At 44.2% G+C, this 22,475-nt stretch overlaps 1 protein-coding gene across 1 annotated transcript; it reads right to left on the bottom strand.

Moving 5' to 3' along the window:
* Positions 1 to 3,417: 3,417 nt before the first annotated feature.
* Positions 3,418 to 22,155, bottom strand: LOC110492652 (transmembrane 9 superfamily member 4). The gene is made up of 17 exons (XM_036947682.2): positions 22,080 to 22,155; positions 19,933 to 20,046; positions 18,810 to 18,909; positions 18,442 to 18,598; positions 18,209 to 18,341; positions 16,235 to 16,358; positions 15,940 to 16,055; positions 15,375 to 15,557; positions 15,013 to 15,145; positions 14,747 to 14,828; positions 13,551 to 13,626; positions 13,351 to 13,434; positions 10,423 to 10,598; positions 10,161 to 10,224; positions 7,257 to 7,376; positions 6,961 to 7,050; positions 3,418 to 6,792 (listed from the first exon to the last, which is right to left on the bottom strand). The coding sequence occupies exons 1-17, from the start codon at positions 22,113 to 22,115 to the stop codon at positions 6,643 to 6,645; spliced, it is 1,938 nt and encodes a 645-aa protein (XP_036803577.1). The 5' UTR covers positions 22,116 to 22,155; the 3' UTR covers positions 3,418 to 6,642.
* Positions 22,156 to 22,475: the final 320 nt, after the last annotated feature.

The raw sequence follows: 22,475 nt of genomic DNA, 5'->3' as shown, positions 1-22,475 counted from the left end.
ACACAGGGGTTGAATACTTATTCACTCGAGACATTTCAGATTTGAATTCATTTGTAAAAATGCATATGTGCAATAATAGGGTTCAACATTTATTTTTTTGAATTTGATTTATTATGGATCACCATTAGCTGCTGACAAGTCAAGCAGCTACTCTTCCCGGGGTCCAGCAAAATTAAGGCAGTTATACAATTTTTAAAAACAATTTTAAAAACCGTTGTATCAATGTGTGTTGACCATGACAGTTTACAATCCAGGGTTACTCCAAGCAGTTTAGTCACCTCAACATGCTCAATTTCCACATTATTTATTACAAGAGTAAGTTGAGGGTTAGGTATTAGTGAATGATTTGTCCCAAATACGATGTTTTTTGTTTTTAAAATATTTTGGACTAACTTATTACTTGCCCCCCCCATTATGAAACTAACTGCAGCTCTTTGTTAGGCGTTGCAGTAGTAACTGAATGACTACCTCATCTCTGTACCCCACACATACAATTGTCTGTAAGGTCCCTCAGTCGAGCATTGAATTTCAAACACAGATTCAACCACAAAGACCAGGGAGGTTTTCCATTTCCTCGCCAAGAAGGGCACCTATTGGTAGATGGGTCAAAATAAAAAGCAGACAATGAATATCCATTTGAGCATGGTGAAGTTGTTAATAACACTTTGGATGGTGTATCAATACACCCAGTCACTAGAAAGATATAGGCGTCCGTCCTAACTCAGTTGCCGGAAAGGAAGGAAACCGCTCAGGGATTTCACCACGAGGCCAATGGTGACTTTAAAACAGTTAGAGTTTAATGGCTGTGATAGAAAACGGAGGAATACTAACCTAAATGACAGAGTAAAAAGAAGGAAGCCTGTACAGAATACAAATATTCCAAAACATGTATCTTGTTTGCAACAAGGCACTAAAATAACTGCAAAAAATGTGGCAAAGAAATGAACAATATTCTGAATACAAAGCGTTATGTTTGTGGCAAATCCAAACACAACACCTCACTGAGTACCACTCTTCATATTTTCAAGTATGGTGGTGGCTGCATCATGTTATGAGTTTGCTTGTCACCGTCAAGGACTCTCTTTCTTTAGGTTAAATAGAATAGGAATAGAGCTAAGCACAGGCAAAATCCCAGAGGAAAACCTGGTTCAGTTTGTGTTCCAACAGACACTGGGAGACAAATTCAGCTTTCAGCAGGACAATAACATAAAACACATGGCCAAATATACACTGGAGTTGCTTTCCAAGACGACATTGAGTGGGGTAGTTTGTTTTTGACTTAAATTGTTTTGAAAATCTATAGCAAGACTTGAAAATGGCTGTCTAGCAATGATCTACAACCAACTCGACAAAACTTTAAAGAATTCTTTCAAGAATAATGTGCAAATATTGTACAATCCATGTGTGCAAAGCTCTTGGAGACTTACCCAGAAAGACTCACGGCTGTAATCACTGGCAAAGGTGCTTCTACAAGGTATTGATTCAGGAGTGTGAATACTTATGTAAATGAGATATTTCTGTATTTACATTTGCAAACATTTCTAAATACATGTTTTCAGTTTGTCATTATGGGGTATATTGAGAAATAATATATTTGAATAATTTTAAATTCAGGCTGTGACACAACAAAATGTGGAATAATGGGTATGAATACTTTCTGAAGGCCCTGTACATTCCTAGAGATCACTACACCACACTGCTCTACACAGATGATTTGACAGACTGGACACCGCAATGGGTCTTGTTACTTGAGTTAAGCCATTGAACACCCTAATTACAGTATGATGTCATACAGGTATATGCAGCTAACCTACATGTTAACTCAGCAAAAAAAGAAACAGACCTTTTTTCAGGACCCTGTCTTTCAAAGATAATTTGTAAAAATCAAAATAACTTCACAAGATCTTCATTGTAAAGGGTTTAAACACTGTTTTTCATGCTTGTTCAATGAACCATAAACAATGAATGAACATGCACCTGTGGAACGGTCGTTAAGACACTAACAGCTTACAGACGGTAGGCAATTAAGGTCACAGTTATGAAAACTTAAGACACTAAAGAGGCCTTTCTACTGACTCATCAAAAGAAAGATGCCCAGGGTCCCTGCTCATCTGTGTGAACGTGCCTTAGGCATGCTGCAAGGAGGCATGAGGACTGCAGATGTGGCCAGGGCAATAAATTGCAATGCCCGTACTGTGAGATGCCTAGGACAGCGCTACAGGGAGACAGGACGGACAGCTGATCGTCCTCGCAGTGGCAGACCACGTTTAACAACACCTGCACAGGATCGGTACATCCGATCAGGTACAGGTACAGGATGGCAACAACTGCCCGAGTTACACCAGGAACGCACAATCCCTCATCCTGACATGACCCTCCAGCATGACAATGCCACCAGTCATACTGCTCGTTCTGTGTGTGATTTCCTGCTAGACAGGAATGTAATTGTTATGCCATGGCCAGCGAAGACCCTGGATCTCAATCCCATTGAGCACGTCTGGGACCTGTTGGATTGGAGGGTGTGGGCTAGGGCCATTCCCCTCCAGAAATGTCTGGAAACTTGCAGGTGCCTTGGTGGAAGTGTGGGGTAACATCTCACAGCAAGAACCGGCAAATCTGGTGCAGTCCACGAGGAGGAGATGCACTGCAGTACTTAACGCAGCTGGTGGCCACACCAGATACTGACTGTTACTTTTGATTTTGACCCCCCCCTTTGTTCAGGGACACATTATTCCATTTCTGTTAGTCACATGTCTGTGGAACTTGTTCAGTTTATGTCTCAGTTGTTGAATCTGATGTTCATATGATATTTACACATGTTAAGTTAGCTGAAAATAAAACACAGTTGACAGTGAGATGACATTTGTTTTTGCTGAGTTTGTGTATACCTACACTAATAGGAACACTCTCTCTTACATTTACAGGATACAGACTGCTATAGATTAAAAAAAAATGAAAAAGAGAACTCAAAAATAGTTTTAATACACAATGTGTAATCTGATACCAACCCCCAAGACACACAGCATAGAGACAACACGACAATGTGTAATCTGATACCAACCCCCAAGACACACAGCATAGAGACAACACGACAATGTGTAATCTAATACCAACCCCCAAGACACACAGCATAGAGACAACACGACAATGTGTAATCTGATACCAACCCCCAAGACACACAGCATAGAGACAACACGACAATGTGTAATCTAATACCAACCCCCAAGACACACAGCATAGAGACAACACGACAATGTGTAATCTGATACCAACCCCCAGGACACACAGCATAGAGACAACACGACAATGGCACTTCAGCATTACTCTGGCTTTATCTAGTGAATGTAAAATGAACACGCAGAAAATCCCAGCAGACAACCATTTATGGCATAAATGAATAGATAAAAAAAAGGAGACATTCAAATTCCAACGAATCAGCACTTTAATTGTTTCATACATTATATAACTGGACATTCTGTAAAGAAAACGTGGGGAAAAAAAGACAAATAAAAAGTTTCTTAAAAACCATGCACATGATCTTTATACATACAGTCAGAGCCCCACAACAGGAGAGAAAAAAACAAAAAAAAACAGCGCTTTGCATTTACATACATAGTAGACTGTCATTCACACACACACACACACACATACACACACATACATACACAGCTCATGTCAATCAAAAGAACATCTGTAGAAATTCTCTCTCCTGAAATTTTGTTTGATGGGCCCAGGTGAGGAAGTCTGTCTGTGGATCAGGAACACTTTCAGACACTGGCAGAGGGGAGGAAAAGGCCGATGGGATAATGTAGAGGTGAATGTGAGAGAGAGAGATGGCTGATGGGATAATGTAGAGGTGAATGTGAGAGAGAGAGATGGCTGATGGGATAATGTAGAGGTGAATGTGAGAGAGAGAGATGGCTGATGGGATAATGTAGAGGTGAATGTGAGAGAGAGATGGCTGATGTAATAATGTAGAGGTGAATGTGAGAGAGAGATGGCTGATGGGATAATGTAGAGGTGAATGTGAGAGAGAGATGGCTGATGTAATAATGTAGAGGTGAATGTGAGAGAGAGATGGCTGATGTGATAATATAGAGGTGAATGTGAGAGAGAGAGATGGCTGATGGGATAATGTAGCGGGGAATGTGAGAGATGGCTGATGGGATAATGTAGAGGTGAATGTGAGAGAGGGATGGCTGATGGGATAATGTAGAGATGAATGTGAGAGAGATGCAGAGATAAGCTGTTAAGGGAGAGTGGAGACAGGAGGCAGAGAGAGGTATGATTCATTCAGTGGTTCACTGTATTATCATTCACCCAGAATGGAGTAATTCCCTCTCAGCACCGGTTCCCTCCCTTTCCCTCTCAGCACCGGTTCCCTCCCTTTCCCTCTCAGCACCGGTTCCCTCCCTTTCCCTCTCAGCACCGGTTCCCTCCCTTTCCCTCTCAGCACCGGTTCCCTCCCTTTCCCTCTCAGCACCGGTTCCCTCCCTTTCCCTCTCAGCACCGGTTCCCTCCCTTTCTCTTCCAGTGCAGTTCTATCCCAACACCCTCTGCTGTGTGAAAATCACACCTCTACCAGACTGTTTCTATGCTCTTTAATCAACAACAAAAACAGGTGAAGAATCTAGTGGGGTAGTAATGTTGACCTGAAGGTTATGTTCCTGAAAGCTCAGCTCTCAAATTTTATTTAAACCTTTTCCTGGACTTAAAAAGGTCCATGGATCATCATTTTTGGTGCAGGACTTGGCTTAATCTGGGCCTGGGAAACTGGCACTGAGAATAACGTTTTATAGCCTTCGTTTACACAGGCAGCTCAATTCTGATACATTTTTCTTCTTCTCTTTTGACCAATCAGATCTTAGATTAAAAAAAATAATAATAAAAGAATTGGGCTGCCAGTGTAATCAGAGACAGAGTAAAATAGGCCCAAGATGGAAAGGTCTTTAATGTTTTTAGTCCCCAACACCACAAAAGGAACATTCTATCTGTTGTGTCGGGCCAGTGTTTCAACAGGCAGAATGTTCAGCATGTCAGTCTCACAGAGGAACTCCAGCTACAAGACGGTGTGAAGCCCCGGTGGGAAACTAACTCTGGGTAACAGAGCCTGTGTTTACACAGGCAGGCCAATTCAGCTCTTTTGCCAATAATTGGTATTTTGACCAATCAGATCAGCTCTTTTGCCAATAATTGGCATTTTGACCAATCAGATAAGCTCTTTTGCCAATAATTGGGGGAAAATATCAGAAGTGGGCTACTTGTGTAAAGACAGCCAGATAGAGTAAACCCAGTGAAGGACCAGCTCATTCCTATCCACTGAATCTAAAAACACATTGTCAACCTTGTACAGCACTGATTGGGCCTGTTGTTTATGGGAAACACAAGCGTCCTTAATTTAGAGGTTGTTTATGGGAAACAACTGTGCTCCATTCAGAGGCTCATTGACAGAACTCTGTGTTGCTAAGGCGATCCTTGTAGAGACATTGATGCTCAGGGATAACCCGACACCGATAACTTCTGTTAGAATAGCAGGTGTGTCTCACTGAACTAGGTGTTCAAAACAAAACATCAATCTCACCCCTCCCCCCCCTCAAAAAAAAATGCATAGTTCAGTGAGACCATGGAGCTGTTTACATTGACTCGTAATGTAATGGTGTCCAACCGTTTTAAAACAAGTCGTTTTTCCCTAAGGCTAAAGCTCATAAACTAGAAAAGGTGATTTGAAGATGAGAAATGCTACTTTTCCATCAACATTTACTTTTTTTTTTGTTCCATAACATTTAATATTTAAAACCACCTTAAGCCTCGACTTCCCTAGCAACATCAGATTAATTGATCACGGAGGAGAATTTTCTTTTACACAATCGGTTACCTCAATGTGAGAGATTTTTTTTCTCTCTCCAGGAAAAACATTTAGATTCTGATTTTTAGTTGTGGTTGAAATGGTCACATCAGGACATGGAAACCGCAATAAAAACAGAATACTGTAATATCCTTGTTCCAATGTTACATTTCCATTTCCAAGCTAAACAAAATCATTTGTAGTGCCATTACCACCATGTGACCTCCCAACCATCTGGAATAAAGATTATAAACTCAAATAAACTAACCTTACTAACTAACACACAGACAGAGAGACACACACAGAGAGACCGACAGACAGAGAGACCGAAAGACAGAGAGCGAGAAAGAAACAGAGACAAAGGTCAGACTAAAACATCTTTACAGAGAACTGATTTTAAAACGAAGTGAAGTTCTGAACCAATGCACTTCATTGATTGTCCAACTTCCAAAAGAAGCAGAGACACTAAAACACACAGAGACTCAATTCAATTGACATGCTTTGGCCCATGTTGTGTCCAAGGTGAACCACAGGAAAAACATGGACTGTCCCAGAGGAACTCTGTCTCTGTGGACACCAACAACGGGAGGGGGGGGGGGGAGCATCGAGCTAGTAGGCAGCATCATCTTGCTGTTCTCTCCCTATGCCTGTGGGTGGCACTGTTCCACAAAACCCACCTCATGCTTCCTTCCTTCCATACACAGAAGTCAGTGTTTGCTGGACACGAAGAAGACAAAAATTAAAACCGAACAAGAAAATGTGGCAACAAAAAATTAAAAAAAGCAGCAGAAACAAACTCAGTCGATTTTGACGGCAGCGTAGATCTTCCGTATGAACATGTACGCTGCGTAAAAACCGATGGTCCCTGTAAGGAGCCAGAAGGACAGGACCATGAGAGCCGTGTAGCCAAAGTACAACAGGGAAGGAATAAACTCCACGATGTCCAGCTGGAAGAGAAACACAACGTCAACTTGTTGTTAGACAGCTACCAGCCAATCTAAGCAGCTACCAGCCAATCTAAGCAGCTACCAGCCAATCTAAGCATGCTTAAATAAAATTTAAAAAAAATAAAAAATCGCTTTCAAACCTCATCTCAATACGTCTTTGACGTTTACCTTGTTGACAAAGTAGAAAATGGCGTAAACAAGAACGTAGAAGGCTGAGCCCCCTGATACCAGGAAGGTCCTCCACCACCACCGGTAGTCCTGCAGGAGACAGAGAAGACAGTTGGCAACTCTGGGATGTCACAACTAGTGGAGCGACCCACTCATCATACTACTATACCACCCGTCTTCTCTATCCAGTTCCACTGTCTCTGAACTTCTCTTCACACACACACACCATGTTTTTACTATGCAAAAGCCCCATCTATACACCCACACAGCAGCCACACAGCAGGGCCCCGTCTCACCTCCGCACAGAGCTGGAAGTAGACCATGACGATACTAATCTGGGAGCAGGACACCACCAGGATGATGAACACCAGGAAGAGGAAACCAAACAGGTAGTAGAACTGGTTCTCCCAGATGGCCTGCAGAGGGAGAACAGCTTACAGTCAGACAAACACCTCGTAGACCAGGGCCACGTACAGCAGAGACAACATGGGTTAGACCAGGGCCACGTACAGCAGAGACAACATGGGTTAGACCAGGGCCACGTACAGCAGAGACAACATGGGTTAGACCAGGGCCACGTACAGCAGAGACAACATGGGTTAGACCAGGGCCACGTACAGCAGAGACAACATGGGTTAGACCAGGGCCACGTACAGCAGAGACAACATGGGTTAGACCAGGGCCACGTACAGCAGAGACAACATGGGTTAGACCAGGGCCACGTACAGCAGAGACAACATGGGTTAGACCAGGGTCACGTACAGCAGAGACAACATGGGTTAGACCAGGGCCACGTACAGCAGAGACAACATGGGTTAGACCAGGGCCACGTACAGCAGAGACAACATGGGTTAGACCAGGGCCACGTACAGCAGAGACAACATGGGTTAGACCAGGGCCACGTACAGCAGAGACAACATGGGTTAGACCAGGGCCACGTACAGCAGAGACAACATGGGTTAGACCAGGGCCACGTACAGCAGAGACAACATGGGTTAGACCAGGGCCACGTACAGCAGAGACAACATGGGTTAGACCAGGGCCACGTACAGCAGAGACAACATGGGTTAGACCAGGGCCACGTACAGCAGAGACAACATGGGTTAGACCAGGGCCACGTACAGCAGAGACAACATGGGTTAGACCAGGGCCACGTACAGCAGAGACAACATGGGTTAGACCAGGGCCACGTACAGCAGAGACAACATGGGTTAGACCAGGGCCACGTACAGCAGAGACAACATGGGTTAGACCAGGGCCACGTACAGCAGAGACAACATGGGTTAGACCAGGGCCACGTACAGCAGAGACAACATGGGTTAGACCAGGGCCACGTACAGCAGAGACAACATGGGTTAGACCAGGGCCACGTACAGCAGAGACAACATGGGTTAGACCAGGGCCACGTACAGATCTGATTTGATTGGTTCTTCTTCTGCTGCGGCCCATCAATGTGGATCGAGTTGTTTCCTGTGGTCCATAATCAACTCCTTGGTCTTTCTTGCTAAAGGGAGAGGTTGTTGTCCTGGCACTACACTGCCAAGTCTCCAACCTCTTCCCTATAGGCGGTCTCATCGCCGTTGGTGATCAGGCCTACCACTGCAGTGTCGTCAGCAAAGTTGGGAGTTGGAGTGGTGCTTGGCCACCAAGGGAGGAGGGGGCTAAGCACAAACCCCCGAAGGGCCCCCCGTGTTGAGGGTCAGCGTGGCAGAAGTGTTGTTGCCTACTTTCACCACCTGGCCCATGAAGAAGTCCAGGATTCAGTTGTAGAGGGAGGTGGCTCAGTCCCTGGGTCCTGAGCTTAGTGATGAACTTGAGAAGGCATTATGGTGTTAAACGCTGAGCTGTAGTCGATGAACAGCATTCTCACATAGGTGTTCCTTTTGCCCAGGTAGTAGATCGCAGTGGAGATGGCATCATCTGTTGGGTCTAGGGTGGCTGGAGTTGATGTGCCATAAGCAGCCTCTTAAAGCACTTCATGATTACAGAGGACTGCTACAGGGTGCTAGTCATTGTGGCAGGTAGCCTTAAGAGTTCTTGGGGACAGGAATGATGGTGGTCAACTTGTGGAGAAATCACAGACTGGAACAAGGAGAGGTTGAAAATGACTAGAGATGCCTGCCAGCTGGCCTGAGCATGCTCTGAGAATGCACCCTGGAATACCACCCGGTCCCGTGGTTTTGAGTGTTGACCAGATACATTTAAAAAATATATATAACTTAGCAGACAATGTCACCCAGAGGGATTTACAGGAGCAATTAGGGTTAAGTGCCTCGCTTAAGGGTATCTGATGCTCCAGATACTAGTCTAAAGAAGGCCAGTTTTATTGCTTCTTCAATCAGAACAACAGTTTTTAGCTTTGCTAACATACTTGCAAAAGGGTTTTCTAATGATCAGTTAGCCTTTTAAAATGATAAACTTGGATTAGCTAACACAACGTGCCATTGGAACTTGGGATGGCTGGAGCCTTTGACATTTTTTTAGGGCCTTCCTCTTACACCGCCTGGTACAGAGCTCCTGGATGGCAGGGAGCTAAGCCCCAGTGATGGACTGCGCCGTACGCACAACCCTCTGTAGCGCCTTGCAGACTGACGCCAAGCAGTTGCCGTACCAAGCCGAGTCGAGATGCTCTCGATGGTGCAGCTGTAGAACACACCATCTGTTGTTGAAGAGACTTCCCCTCTGGATTCCTCGGAATCCAATCTCCTGTCTGCTCGGTGAACAGAGAACCCATCGACTTGGATACCCCTCCAGGGCTATCTTCAGAAAAACATATTGCTGTTGTGAGAGTCCTGTTGTTAGCAAATCCGCGATCGGAGGTCATCCGTTTTATTTATCAAGTGGCCTGTTTTTGTTCGCGTTAAGTCTCAACAGCACACCCCTCTCATGCCTTTTCCCGCCCATTTCTCCTCTTGGGTGGCCCAAAGATTGGGTCAGCGGTACACAAAGATCCCTGGGAAGATGAGTCAAAGTCGAATCCGGAATTGAGGTTAGTAATTGCTGACGTGATGTTCAAAAGTTATTCTCGGTTTTAAGAAACGATAGAAACAAAAATGGATCTTCTACAGCTAAAATGGCTTGGAGCCATTCACCATACAGTGACGCCTTTATATAATAAACTGCAATGATTTCTGATTGACTCGTTTGTTCACCTGGAAATTCCTATTCCAACAGGCTAATAGGAGAGGATTTCTACTCACACTGAAAATGAAGAAGAGTTCAATGAACATGGCACCAAACGGTAGAATCCCAGCCATCAGAATTCTTCGGGAAGGGAAAAGAGAAAATGTGATAAAACATTTTTTAAACCCACTGAAAACAAAACACTATCAAAACACTGTTCATCCAAACGACTGTGTTTAATGAACTTCTACGACTGAATATAAGAGGACGTTCTACACGAAAAGACGAGTATACATGGATTGCTGCAGAGCAGTAGGCAGGCTTGACAAGGACACTCACCCCACAAACTTGTTCATGTACCAGCGCTGCTCAGGCACCTGGCGAGGGATCTGATTGGTGCGGACGGGGTTATCGTACGGCTGCTTGCGGAAGCCAAAGTAGTAGCCCAAGTAGACCAGCGGCATGGAGATACCGAACCACATGCAGAGTAGAGCCAGCATGGTGGTGAAGGGGACCTGAGGGGGGAAGACGACGTCACAGGTTGAGATGGTCCACAACACCTGTCCTTGCTCTGAGGGCGGTAGACTGAATGTGTTGATGATATTCAGGGAACAGGTGTATTCCGGATCATTGTGGAGAATTGGAAAGCATGTGGATTTGAATATATTTTCTATGTCTCGTGTGAAAAACTAATGGCCCTCTCTGGGTCAAATACAGTGGTCCTATAGACAGTGGTCCTATAGACAGTGGTCCTATAGACAGTGGTCCTATAGACAGTGGTCCTATAGACAGTGGTCCTATAGACAGTGGTCCTATAGACAGTGGTCCTATAGACAGTGGTCCTATAGACAGTGGTCCTATAGACAGTGAATGTGTTGCTATACAGTGGTCCTATAGACAGTGGTCCTATAGACAGTGGTCCTATAGACAGTGGTCCTATAGACAGTGAATGTGTTGCTATACAGTGGTCCTATAGACAGTGGTCCTATAGACAGTGAATGTGTTGCTATACAGTGGTCCTATAGACAGTGGTCCTATAGACAGTGGTCCTATAGACAGTGAATGTGTTGCTATACAGTGGTCCTATAGACAGTGGTCCTATAGACAGTGAATGTGTTGCTATACAGTGGTCCTATAGACAGTGGTCCTATAGACAGTGGTCCTATAGACAGTGGTCCTATAGACAGTGGTCCTATAGACAGTGAATGTGTTGCTATACAGTGGTCCTATAGACAGTGGTCCTATAGACAGTGAATGTGTTGCTATACAGTGGTCCTATAGACAGTGGTCCTATAGACAGTGGTCCTATAGACAGTGGTCCTATAGACAGTGGTCCTATAGACAGTGAATGTGTTGCTATACAGTGGTTCTATAGACAGTGGTCCTATAGACAGTGGTCCTATAGACAGTGAATGTGTTGCTATACAGTGGTCCTATAGACAGTGGTCCTATAGACAGTGGTCCTATAGACAGTGGTCCTATAGACAGTGAATGTGTTGCTATACAGTGGTCCTATAGACAGTGGTCCTATAGACAGTGGTCCTATAGACAGTGAATGTGTTGCTATACAGTGGTCCTATAGACAGTGGTCCTATAGACAGTGGTCCTATAGACAGTGGTCCTATAGACAGTGAATGTGTTGATAGACAGTGGTCCTATAGACAGTGGTCCTATAGACAGTGAATGTGTTGATAGACAGTGGTCCTATAGACAGCGGTCCTATAGACAGCGCTCCTATAGACAGTGAATGTGTTGCTATACAGTGGTCCTATAGACAGTGGTCCTATAGACAGTGGTCCTATAGACAGTGAATGTGTTGCTATACAGTGGTCCTATAGACAGTGGTCCTATAGACAGTGGTCCTATAGACAGTGGTCCTATAGACAGTGAATGTGTTGCTATACAGTGGTCCTATAGACAGTGGTCCTATAGACAGTGAATGTGTTGCTATACAGTGGTCCTATAGACAGTGGTCCTATAGACAGTGGTCCTATAGACAGTGAATGTGTTGCTATACAGTGGTCCTATAGACAGTGGTCCTATAGACAGTGAATGTGTTGCTATACAGTGGTCCTATAGACAGTGGTCCTATAGACAGTGAATGTGTTGCTATACAGTGGTCCTATAGACAGTGGTCCTATAGACAGTGGTCCTATAGACAGTGAATGTGTTGCTATACAGTGGTCCTATAGACAGTGGTCCTATAGACAGTGGTCCTATAGACAGTGAATGTGTTGCTATACAGTGGTCCTATAGACAGTGGTCCTATAGACAGTGGTCCTATAGACAGTGGTCCTATAGACAGTGAATGTGTTGCTATACAGTGGTCCTATAGACAGTGGTCCTATAGACAGTGGTCCTATAGACAGTGGTCCTATAGACAGTGAATGTGTTGATAGACAGTGGTCCTATAGACAGCGGTCCTATAGACAGCGCTCCTATAGACAGTGAATGTGTTGCTATACAGCGCTCCTATAGACAGCGCTCCTATAGACAGTGAATGTGTTGCTATACAGTGGTCCTATAGACAGTGGTCCTATAGACAGTGGTCCTATAGACAGTGAATGTGTTGCTATACAGTGGTCCTATAGACAGTGGTCCTATAGACAGTGGTCCTATAGACAGTGAATGTGTTGCTATACAGTGGTCCTATAGACAGTGGTCCTATAGACAGTGAATGTGTTGCTATACAGTGGTCCTATAGACAGTGAATGTGTTGCTATACAGTGGTCCTATAGACAGTGGTCCTATAGACAGTGGTCCTATAGACAGTGGTCCTATAGACAGTGGTCCTATAGACAGTGAATGTGTTGCTATACAGTGGTCCTATAGACAGTGGTCCTATAGACAGTGGTCCTATAGACAGTGGTCCTATAGACAGTGAATGTGTTGCTATACAGTGGTCCTATAGACAGTGGTCCTATAGACAGTGGTCCTATAGACAGTGGTCCTATAGACAGTGAATGTGTTGATAGACAGTGGTCCTATAGACAGCGGTCCTATAGACAGCGCTCCTATAGACAGTGAATGTGTTGCTATACAGCGCTCCTATAGACAGCGCTCCTATAGACAGTGAATGTGTTGCTATACAGCGCTCCTATAGACAGCGCTCCTATAGACAGCGCTCCTATAGACAGCGCTCCTATAGACAGTGAATGTGTTGCTATACAGCGCTCCTATAGACAGCGCTCCTATAGACAGCGCTCCTATAGACAGTGAATGTGTTGATATACAGTGGGCCTGTATGTAGGAGACTAGCTAGCTCACAGCTCCAGACGAGTGCTCTCCCCAGATGAAACAGTTGAGGACGAAGCAGATGGAGAAGACCACAGCCGGGTACAGAGTGGCCGTCTGCAGGCACAGCAGAAACACGCAGTCACACATGAATAGTAGGCAACCGGACACGAAGTTTGATTAGAAATAATATATGTCATTAGTCATTGATAGTGCTCATTTGAAATACTCACACAGAAAGCACCCTTCTTCCACCGATGACCTTTCAGGGTGCGGTAGAGTCTGCCAGCGAAGTATCCACCGAACACACTGGAAGCAAAGACAGTCATATTGATGCCTCTCCCAGTGTATAGACAGCAGACAGAGCACCAATCCCAAACAGAGAGAGTCACCCTCCTTATGTCTCAGGCCCAATCCCAAACCGAGAGAGTCACCCTCCTTATGTCTCAGGCCCAATCCCAAACTGAGAGAGTCACCCTCCTTGTGTCTCAGGCCCAATCCCAAACCGAGAGAGTCACCCTCCTTATGTCTCAGGCCCAATCCCAAACAGAGAGAGTGACCCTCCTTATGTCTCAGGCCCAATCCCAAACAGAGAGAGTGACCCTCCTTATGTCTCAGGCCCAATCCCAAACAGAGAGAGTGACCCTCCTTATGTCTCAGGCCCAATCCCAAACAGAGAGAGTGACCCTCCTTATGTCTCAGGCCCAATCCCAAACAGAGAGAGTGACCCTCCTTATGTCTCAGGCCCAATCCCAAACCGAGAGAGTGACCCTCCTTATGTCTCAGGCCCAATCCCAAACCGGGAGAGTCACCCTCCTTATGTCTCAGGCCCAATCCCAAACCGAGAGAGTCACCCTCCTTATGTCTCAGGCCCAATCCCAAACAGAGAGAGTGACCCTCCTTATGTCTCAGGCCCAATCCCAAACCGGGAGAGTCACCCTCCTTATGTCTCAGGCCCAATCCCAAACCGAGAGAGTCACCCTCCTTATGTCTCAGGCCCAAACCCAAACAGAGAGTCACCCTCCTTATGTCTCAGGCCCAATCCCAAACCGAGAGAGTCACCCTCCTTATGTCTCAGGCCCAATCCCAAACAGAGAGTCACCCTCCTTATGTCTCAGGCCCAATCCCAATCAGAAAGAGTCACCCTCCTTATGTCTCAGGCCCAATCCCAAACAGAGAGAGTCGCCCTCCTTATGTCTCAGGCCCAATCCCAAAATGGACCCCTATGCACTTGTGAAGATTTGTGAGGATTTGATTGGTATAAGTAATATGGTTAAAGTTCCAACTAGCCTATCAGAAATGCGGCATGGTTGAGCAATTTACCGTATCGCTTACACCCAACACATCCTCTCAGATCTCCACAAGTGCATAGGGGTCCATTTTGGGATTGGGCCTGAGACATAAGGAGGGCGACTCTCTCTCGTCTTACCCCATGAACATGAACAGAAAGCAGGAAGTGGTCATCAGGGCCCCTCTACTGGAAGGAGACAGCATCCCCAACATGGCCACGACTACAGGACAGATAAAACACAACAGCTCCACGTCACAGAGACACACAGGCGACCAGGCTTTCGTCTCCAGCTGTAGTGGCTGGACCAAATCCAGAGATTACAATTCCTTGGTGAAAAAAGCAGTTGGTAGATAAGAGTGCTTTTGAAACGAGATTCTAGAAGTCTGTTTACAGATCACACTCACAGATGACGATGAGAATCATGCAGAAGAGCTGTATGCCAGAGCCCAGCAGAGAGCTGAGGATCATGGGATACTGTGGAGGTCTGAACACGTCACCATGGACATTCTTCCAGCCCGACTCCTCCATGGTGTCCTCCTATCGAAGATAGGCATTGGTCAAGATATCTTACAGACACACTACCCACAACAGGAAGTAAATACTCATCTCGAGAGGGTGGACATATGGCACATTTTAAATCCTAATCTCTTCAGTCTCACAATTATTTAACTGAGACTCTCCCTGCAGCTGCAACCACACATGCACACAAAGTGCTGTCAAATGCCAAAGCCATGTCATGTTTAGCAGAGTGAGTGGGGTCTCTTACTATGTCATCCTCTCTGTTGTAGTTGGCGATGTCCTTCCTCAGGGTCCTGATGATGATCATACTGAGGATCCCAGAGAGGAAGAAGACCACCACCACTGAGTTGACGATGGAGAACCAGTGGATCTGCACGTCACTCATGGTCAGGTAGGTGTCCCAGCGAGATGCCCACTTCACCTGGCTCTCCTACAGGGGAGGAGGGAGAGACAAACAGGGGGTCAAGTCAGGCCATTGATAATTCTTTAGGCAGAGTCCCAACGAGACCAAGGTATCTTTGTCTAGAGGACCTTCCATTAGAAGACAAGCAATTACATAATCAAGGCAGGAGCCTAGAAAACACAAAGAACCATCATAAATAAGCACATTCCTCAGTGAAGAGGACCCCTACCAACAACGTAGCTAGCCAAGTCAAGTCCCATTTTATTTCAAGTGTATCCCAACATCTCAACACTTTACAGATAACAATTCTAAATCTTTACTGTTGCTTAGACTCTGGGACCTAAAGAAGGGCCACACAGAGAAGGGCCACACAGAGAAGGGCCACACAGAGAAGGACCGTGCCACTTACCTCCCAGCGGACAGAGTAGGTGAAGAGAACCTCATTCTCCTTGGAGGGGTCAATCTCCTGAGGAGCTGAGTTAGTGGCCTCAGGCAGGGTACACAACCCCTTATCAGCCTTCAGGTCTGCAGAAGGATCCAGACAGAGACAATTAACAAATAGGAAGGGAAGGATAGCAACACAGGCTGTATTATCTAACGCTTGTCTCTGTGTTTATTGGGCTGGAATAAACCGTTCGTACCTCAGACAGGACAGGGTGCTGTGTAACTTCACCTGTACACTGGGGAGAACCAGCTCAACTTACCCTCCACCTTCACACTCTGGGGAACCACCTCAAAACGTACAACTCTGTAGTTGTGCTCTTCCTCCTCCTCCAGCTTCTCCTTGTGGTAGTAGATGATGAAAGACAGGTGGTTGTGAAGGTAGAACTATAGTAGAGAGAACAGAATGAAGGACACGTGGTTACAGTTGAAGTCGGGAAGTTCACATACACCTTAGCCAAATACATTTAAACTCAGTTGCACAATTCCTGATATTTAATCTTAATAAAAATTCCCTGTCTTAAGTCAGTTAGGTTCACCACTTTATTTTAAGAATGTGAAATGTCAGAATAATAGTAGAGAAAATGATTTCAGCTTTTATTTCTTTCATCACATTCCCAGTGGGCCAGAAGTTTACATATACTAATTGTATGTAATTAGTGTTCGGTAGCATTGCCTTTAAATTGTTTAACTCGGGTCAAACGCTTTGGGTAGCCTTCCACAAGCTTCCCACAATAAGTCGGGTGAATCTTGGCCCATTCCTACTGACAGAGCAGGTCTAACTGAGTCAGGTGTGTAGGCCTCCTTGCTCAAACACACTTTTTCAGTTCTGCCCACAACTTTTCTATAGGATTGAGTTCAGGGCTTTGTGATGGCCACTCCAATACATTGACTTTGTTGTCCTTAAGCCATTCTGCCACAACTTTGGAAGTAGGCTTGGGGTCATTGTCCATTTGGAAGACCCATTTGCGACCAAGCTTTAACTTCCTGACTAATATATGATAGATGTTGCTTCAATATATCCACAAAATATATCCTACCTCATGATGCCATCTATTTTGTGAACTGCACCAGTCCCTCCTGCAGCAAAGCACAACCACAACATGATGCTGCCACCCCCATGCTTCACAGTTGGGATGGTGTTCTTTGGCTTGCAAGCCTCCCCCTTTTCCCTCCAAACATAATGATGGTCATTATGGCCAAACAGTTCTATTTTTGTTTCATCAGACCAGAGGACATTTCTCCAAAAAGTACGATCTTTGTCCCCATGTGCAGTTGCAAACCGTAGTCTGGCTTTTTTTAATGGCGGTTTTGGAGCAGCGGCTTCTTCCTTGCTGAGCGGCCTTTCAGGTTATGTCGATATAAGATATATGGATATAGATACTTTTGTACATGTTTCCTCCAGCATCGTCACAAGGTCCTTTGCTGTTGTTCTGGGATTGATTTGGACTTTTCACACCAAAGTACGTTCATCTCTAGGAGACAGAAGGCATCTCCTTCCTGAGCGGTATGACGGCTGCGTGGTCCAATGGTGTTTATACTTGCGTACTATTGTTTGTACAGATGAACGTGGTACCTTCAGGCGTTTGGAAATGGCTCCCAAGGATGAACCAGACTTGTGGAGGTCTACAATTTTTTTTCTGAGGTCTTGGCTGATTTATTTTGATTTTCCCATGATGTCAAGCAACGAGGCACTGAGTTTGAAGGTAAGCCTTGAAATACCTCCACAGGTACACCTCCAATTGACTCAAATTATGTAAATTAGCCTATCAGAAGCTTCTAAAGCCATGACATCATTTTCTGGAATTTCCAGGCTGTTTAAAGGCACAGTCAACTTAGTGTATGTAAACTTCTGACCCACTGGAATTGTGATACAGTGAATTATAAGTGAAATGATCTGTCTGTAAACAATTGTTGGAAAAATAACTTGTCATGCACAAAGTAGATGTGACCGACTTGCCAAAACTATAGTTTATTAACAAGAAATTTGTGGAGTGGTTGAAAAACTAGTTACTGACTCTGACCTAAGTGTTTGTAAACTTCCGACTTCAACTGTATGTAGGTAGAACTATAGTAGAGAGACTACAGAACGCAAAGGTTTATACACTAAACATAACTACTGGACAACAAGAGCTGTTCTGTAATAGACAAGCAAAATTCAGAGTCCCCACTCCCCTAATCTCATACGGATGTGTCCATACTCTCTCTCCATGCTAACTAGCAAGCAGGTTCTGTACCTTGCTGCTCTCAGTGAAGCCCAGTCTGTAGCCGTGTTCAAACTGAACATCCTTCACCACATCCTTCTCCTCCTCTGCCTCTTTGTTGGGGTAGAACTCCAGTCGCGTGGCCACTGGGAGGTTGTCTGCGATGCTGAGTTTATAGACAGGATTAACATGAAGCCTACAGCAGCATCTTACTTACACAGTCACCTGACTACTGGACAGAGTAATGAGGAAGGAAGGGTACTCACAGGTGAACATAGTACTCTTCCTGGATGCGCTCAGCCACCAGCTTGCTTTGCTGCACGTTGAGTTTCAGCTTGGCACAAACCACCTTACACTTCCTGTCCTGGGTCATGAGTACCGAGTAGGGGGTGTTCACAATACGATCCCCACGTAACACCTCCCCTGTACACACACACACACACACACACACACACACACACAGTAGGAGTTCATGGTGTGGGTCTTTATGCGTAACAGATTACTCTGAATCCCATACAAAGACAACACAAATCAATGCTTTAGAACACAACACAGGAAACCTTCCAAACGATGACAAGATGCATAGAACAACACTTCTACACGTGAGGAGAACAGAGAGAGCTGCTTTACTTACCCAGGTTCTCTGCTTTATAGACCACTTTATCAGGCTGACAGAAGGGCAGGGAGTAGTATTCATAGGGAAGCTGAGTCCGGGAGCTGGTCAGCTTCACGGCCTGGGGGGTGGGGTGGGGGGGTCAGTGTGCCACATTCAATTCAAATCCAAATCAAAATCACATTTTATTGGTCACATACACATGGTTAGCAGATGTTAATGCGAGTGTAGCGAAATGCTTGTGCTTCTAGTTCCGACAATGCAGTAATAACCAACAAGTAATCTAGCTAACAATTCCAAAACTACTACCTTATAGACACAAGTGTAAGGGGATAAAGAATATGTACATAAAGATATATGAATGAGTGATGGTACAGAGCGGCATAGGCAAGATACAGTAGATGGTATTGAGTGCAGTATATACATATGAGATGAGTATGTAAACAAAGTGGCATAGTTAAAGTGGCTAGTGATACATGTATTACATAAAGATGCAGTAGATGATATAGAGTACAGTATATACATATGAGATGAATAATGTAGGGTATGTAAACATTATATTAGGTAGCATTGTTTAAAGTGGCTAGTGATACATGTATTACATAAAGATGCAGTAGATGATATAGAGTACAGTATATACATATGAGATGAATAATGTAGGGTATGTAAACATTATATTAGGTAGCATTGTTTAAAGTGGCTAGTGATACATGTATTACATAAAGATGCAGTAGATGATATAGAGTACAGTATATACATATGAGATGAATAATGTAGGGTATGTAAACATTATATTAGGTAGCATTGTTTAAAGTGGCTAGTGATACATGTATTACATAAAGATGCAGTAGATGGTATAGTATTAATTGAGTGACTGACTGACTGACTGACCTGCCAAACACATACCAATAGGCTACACAACCAATACTAGTATCCACCTCAGTCTGCCTTGGAGCTAACAAGCTTTAGGCCATCTATCAAGCTTAGACAATAACACAGTTCATCATACCTAGAAAACCCCCCCAAAAATATGCTAACTAACTTAGTGAAACCACAACAAGCCAAGGCAGAATAGAGTATTATATACCCGATGAAGCATAAGAGGGCTAGAACTAGGCTAAAAAGGTTTGGTTGTTTAACTTACCTTAATCTCTACAGCACTGTTCTGGTGGAAGTTCATAGGAGCAACTCCAGGCACGTAAAAGGGCTGGACCCCTCCAGGCAACATGGACAACAGCAGCAGGGCCAACCACGTCTCCTTCAACACAACAAAACAGTCAATGGACTAGTTGGTCAATCTATACGAAGAAGCTTTTGATTATAACTAAAATGTTTGCCCCTGGCAGAAGGAGGTCAGAAGGTGACTTTTTTTGACCTGAATACCAAAACACTCAGTAGATAAGAGTTGCTCAGAGTTGACACATTTGAATTGATATTGAACGGCCCTGTTGCCACATAGCTGCTTTAGACATTAAGAAATCAATGGACTGGAGATGCCTTTGGGATATGTAAAGGTGGGACTAATGTTTCACACACACAGAGACAGAGGTCGTGATCTTAATCAAATCCAATGTGGGCACACACACACACAGTACAATCCAAGATGGCTTGATGACTTAGACACAACTTTTGAGACTGTACTTTACATAGGACTACATCTAACCAGTCACAAATGAAAGACTATGTCTACACATCCCAATGATTGTATAGGAACACGCCTAATGTTGGAAACAGGATCTTCTGGTTTACTTACTGTTACAGTAACAAAACTGCATGTCAAATATTAGTACAGAGTGAGAGATGGATATCACCCTTTCACTTAACTAATATCACACCAGTCAAGCCTGATTTTCCTTTCCTGTGTGGAGTGCTTGTTTACACAACCACTAGCCATGAATGTATGACCAAAAGTATACATACTGCACAGGTCTGGGAGGGGTGAGGATGAGCATTTATGTGATAGACAGGGAAACATTAACACCGTGAAAAAGTACATGTTTTTTTTAATGTAACTTTTATTTAACTAGACAAGTCAGTTAAGAACAAATTATTATTTACAATGACGGCCTACCGGGACGACGCTGAGCCAATTGTGGACTCCCAATCACAGCCGGTTGTGATACAGCCTGGATTCGAACCAGGGTGTCTCTTTTAATTGTTGTTTATTTAACTAGGCAAGTCAGGTAAGAACAAAATCTTATTTACAATGACGGCCTACCGGGGAACAGTGGGTTAACTGCCTTGTTCAGGGGCAGAATGACAGATTTCTACCTTGTCAACTCAGGGATTTGATCTGGCAACCTTTTGGTTATTAGTCCAACTCTCTAACCACTAGGCTACCTGCCTCCTAACACATATGCAGTGCCTTAGACCGCTGCGCCACTCGGCAGTCCGTTGATGATAAACAATAACAAAACAAACTTAAAAACCCAATGCATCATATCAATCTCGTCTCAAATGAATAATGAGTGACATACCTCTGTTTACGAATGAGTGCATGAAAACATCTCCACACTGATAATAGCTAGCACTTGTATAAAATATATGGCTGAGACATGTCGACTAAGCAACAGCAACTAGATAGTTACTGTAAGAAAGAACATACTCTTTGGTTAAGCTTATAGAATACACAAATCAACCCGGAAATGCATAGCTAACTAGTTGCCAGCCACATACTAGTTAGCATTAACCATCTAACATTACCTAGTTAAACTGCCCCCTTTTGTCTGGGCTCTGGTCCTCGAACTAACTAGCTGCAACATAAAAACTAACTAGCAAGCTACCTATGTTTCGCATTTCCAGTTCAACTTTTAGCAAGCGTGTACGTAGCTAGGCAAGTTAGAGAAGGATAGTTGTGTTGTTGGCAGAGCCAGCTAACGTTAGCCTAGCTACGCCAAAGGGCTACTAACGCTGTCACAACGAGATTATTAATGAACTGTGTCTAACTGCAATTGAAATACATGTCATGTTTGTTCCATATACAGAGTACGAACTAGGTAACTAGCTAGTTAGGTACATTGTGTTTTTTGGGCTGAGCTGACATCTAACTAGTTAGCAGTAGCTGACAAGTTGTCTTGGCTGGCTAGCGTCGTCAACATCCCCTGCTTGCTGCACCGTTGACAAATCAATGTAGAAAGACAGCTCATATACATGTCGGTAAATCATGACTCTAAATTTCACGTGGTAAAAAGTACAGTCGTATATAAACACAACCACATGCTTCTATTTGAAGGTAGATAGCGGAACAGATGTTGGAAGAATAATATATATATATTTTTCCTGTTCACTTACCATCGCCGCGGCCGCCATCTTGAATACACGTGTCATTCGTGACGTCACGTGATCCCCATTAGCATCAAAATGTGTTGAGAGTGCTAGCTAGTTAGCTAGTGTCACCTAGTGACAGCAATTTATACTGAACAAAATATAAACGAAGCATACAACAATTTCAAAGATTTACTAGATTACTGAGTTACAGTTCATATATGGAAATAAGTCAATTGAAATACATTCATTAGGCACTCATCTATGTGTTTCACATATGACTGGGAATACAGATATGCATCTGTTGGTCACAGATACCTTTATTTAAAAAAAGGTAGGGGTGTGGATCAGAAAACCAGTCAGTACCTGGTGTGACCACCATTTGCCTCATGCAGCACGACACCTCTCCTTCGCATTGAGTAG

The sequence above is a fragment of the Oncorhynchus mykiss genome, chromosome 16, assembly GCF_057628025.1.
Source record: "Oncorhynchus mykiss isolate SJ-2025 chromosome 16, ASM5762802v1, whole genome shotgun sequence".
NCBI lineage: Eukaryota > Metazoa > Chordata > Actinopteri > Salmoniformes > Salmonidae > Oncorhynchus > Oncorhynchus mykiss.
The sequence above is the reverse complement of the archived record's forward strand: the minus strand, read 5'-3'. Positions and strand labels throughout refer to the sequence as shown.

Coding starts and splice junctions, on each gene's coding strand:
- LOC110492652 (XM_036947682.2), bottom strand. CDS start 22,115: ATGACACGTGTATTCAAGATGGCGGCCGCGGCGATG. Junction 18,599..18,809: donor CTATAAAGCAGAGAACCTGG/GTAAGTAAAGCA, acceptor GTGTGTGTACAG/GGGAGGTGTTACGTGGGGAT. Junction 18,342..18,441: donor GAAGAGTACTATGTTCACCT/GTGAGTACCCTT, acceptor CTATAAACTCAG/CATCGCAGACAACCTCCCAG.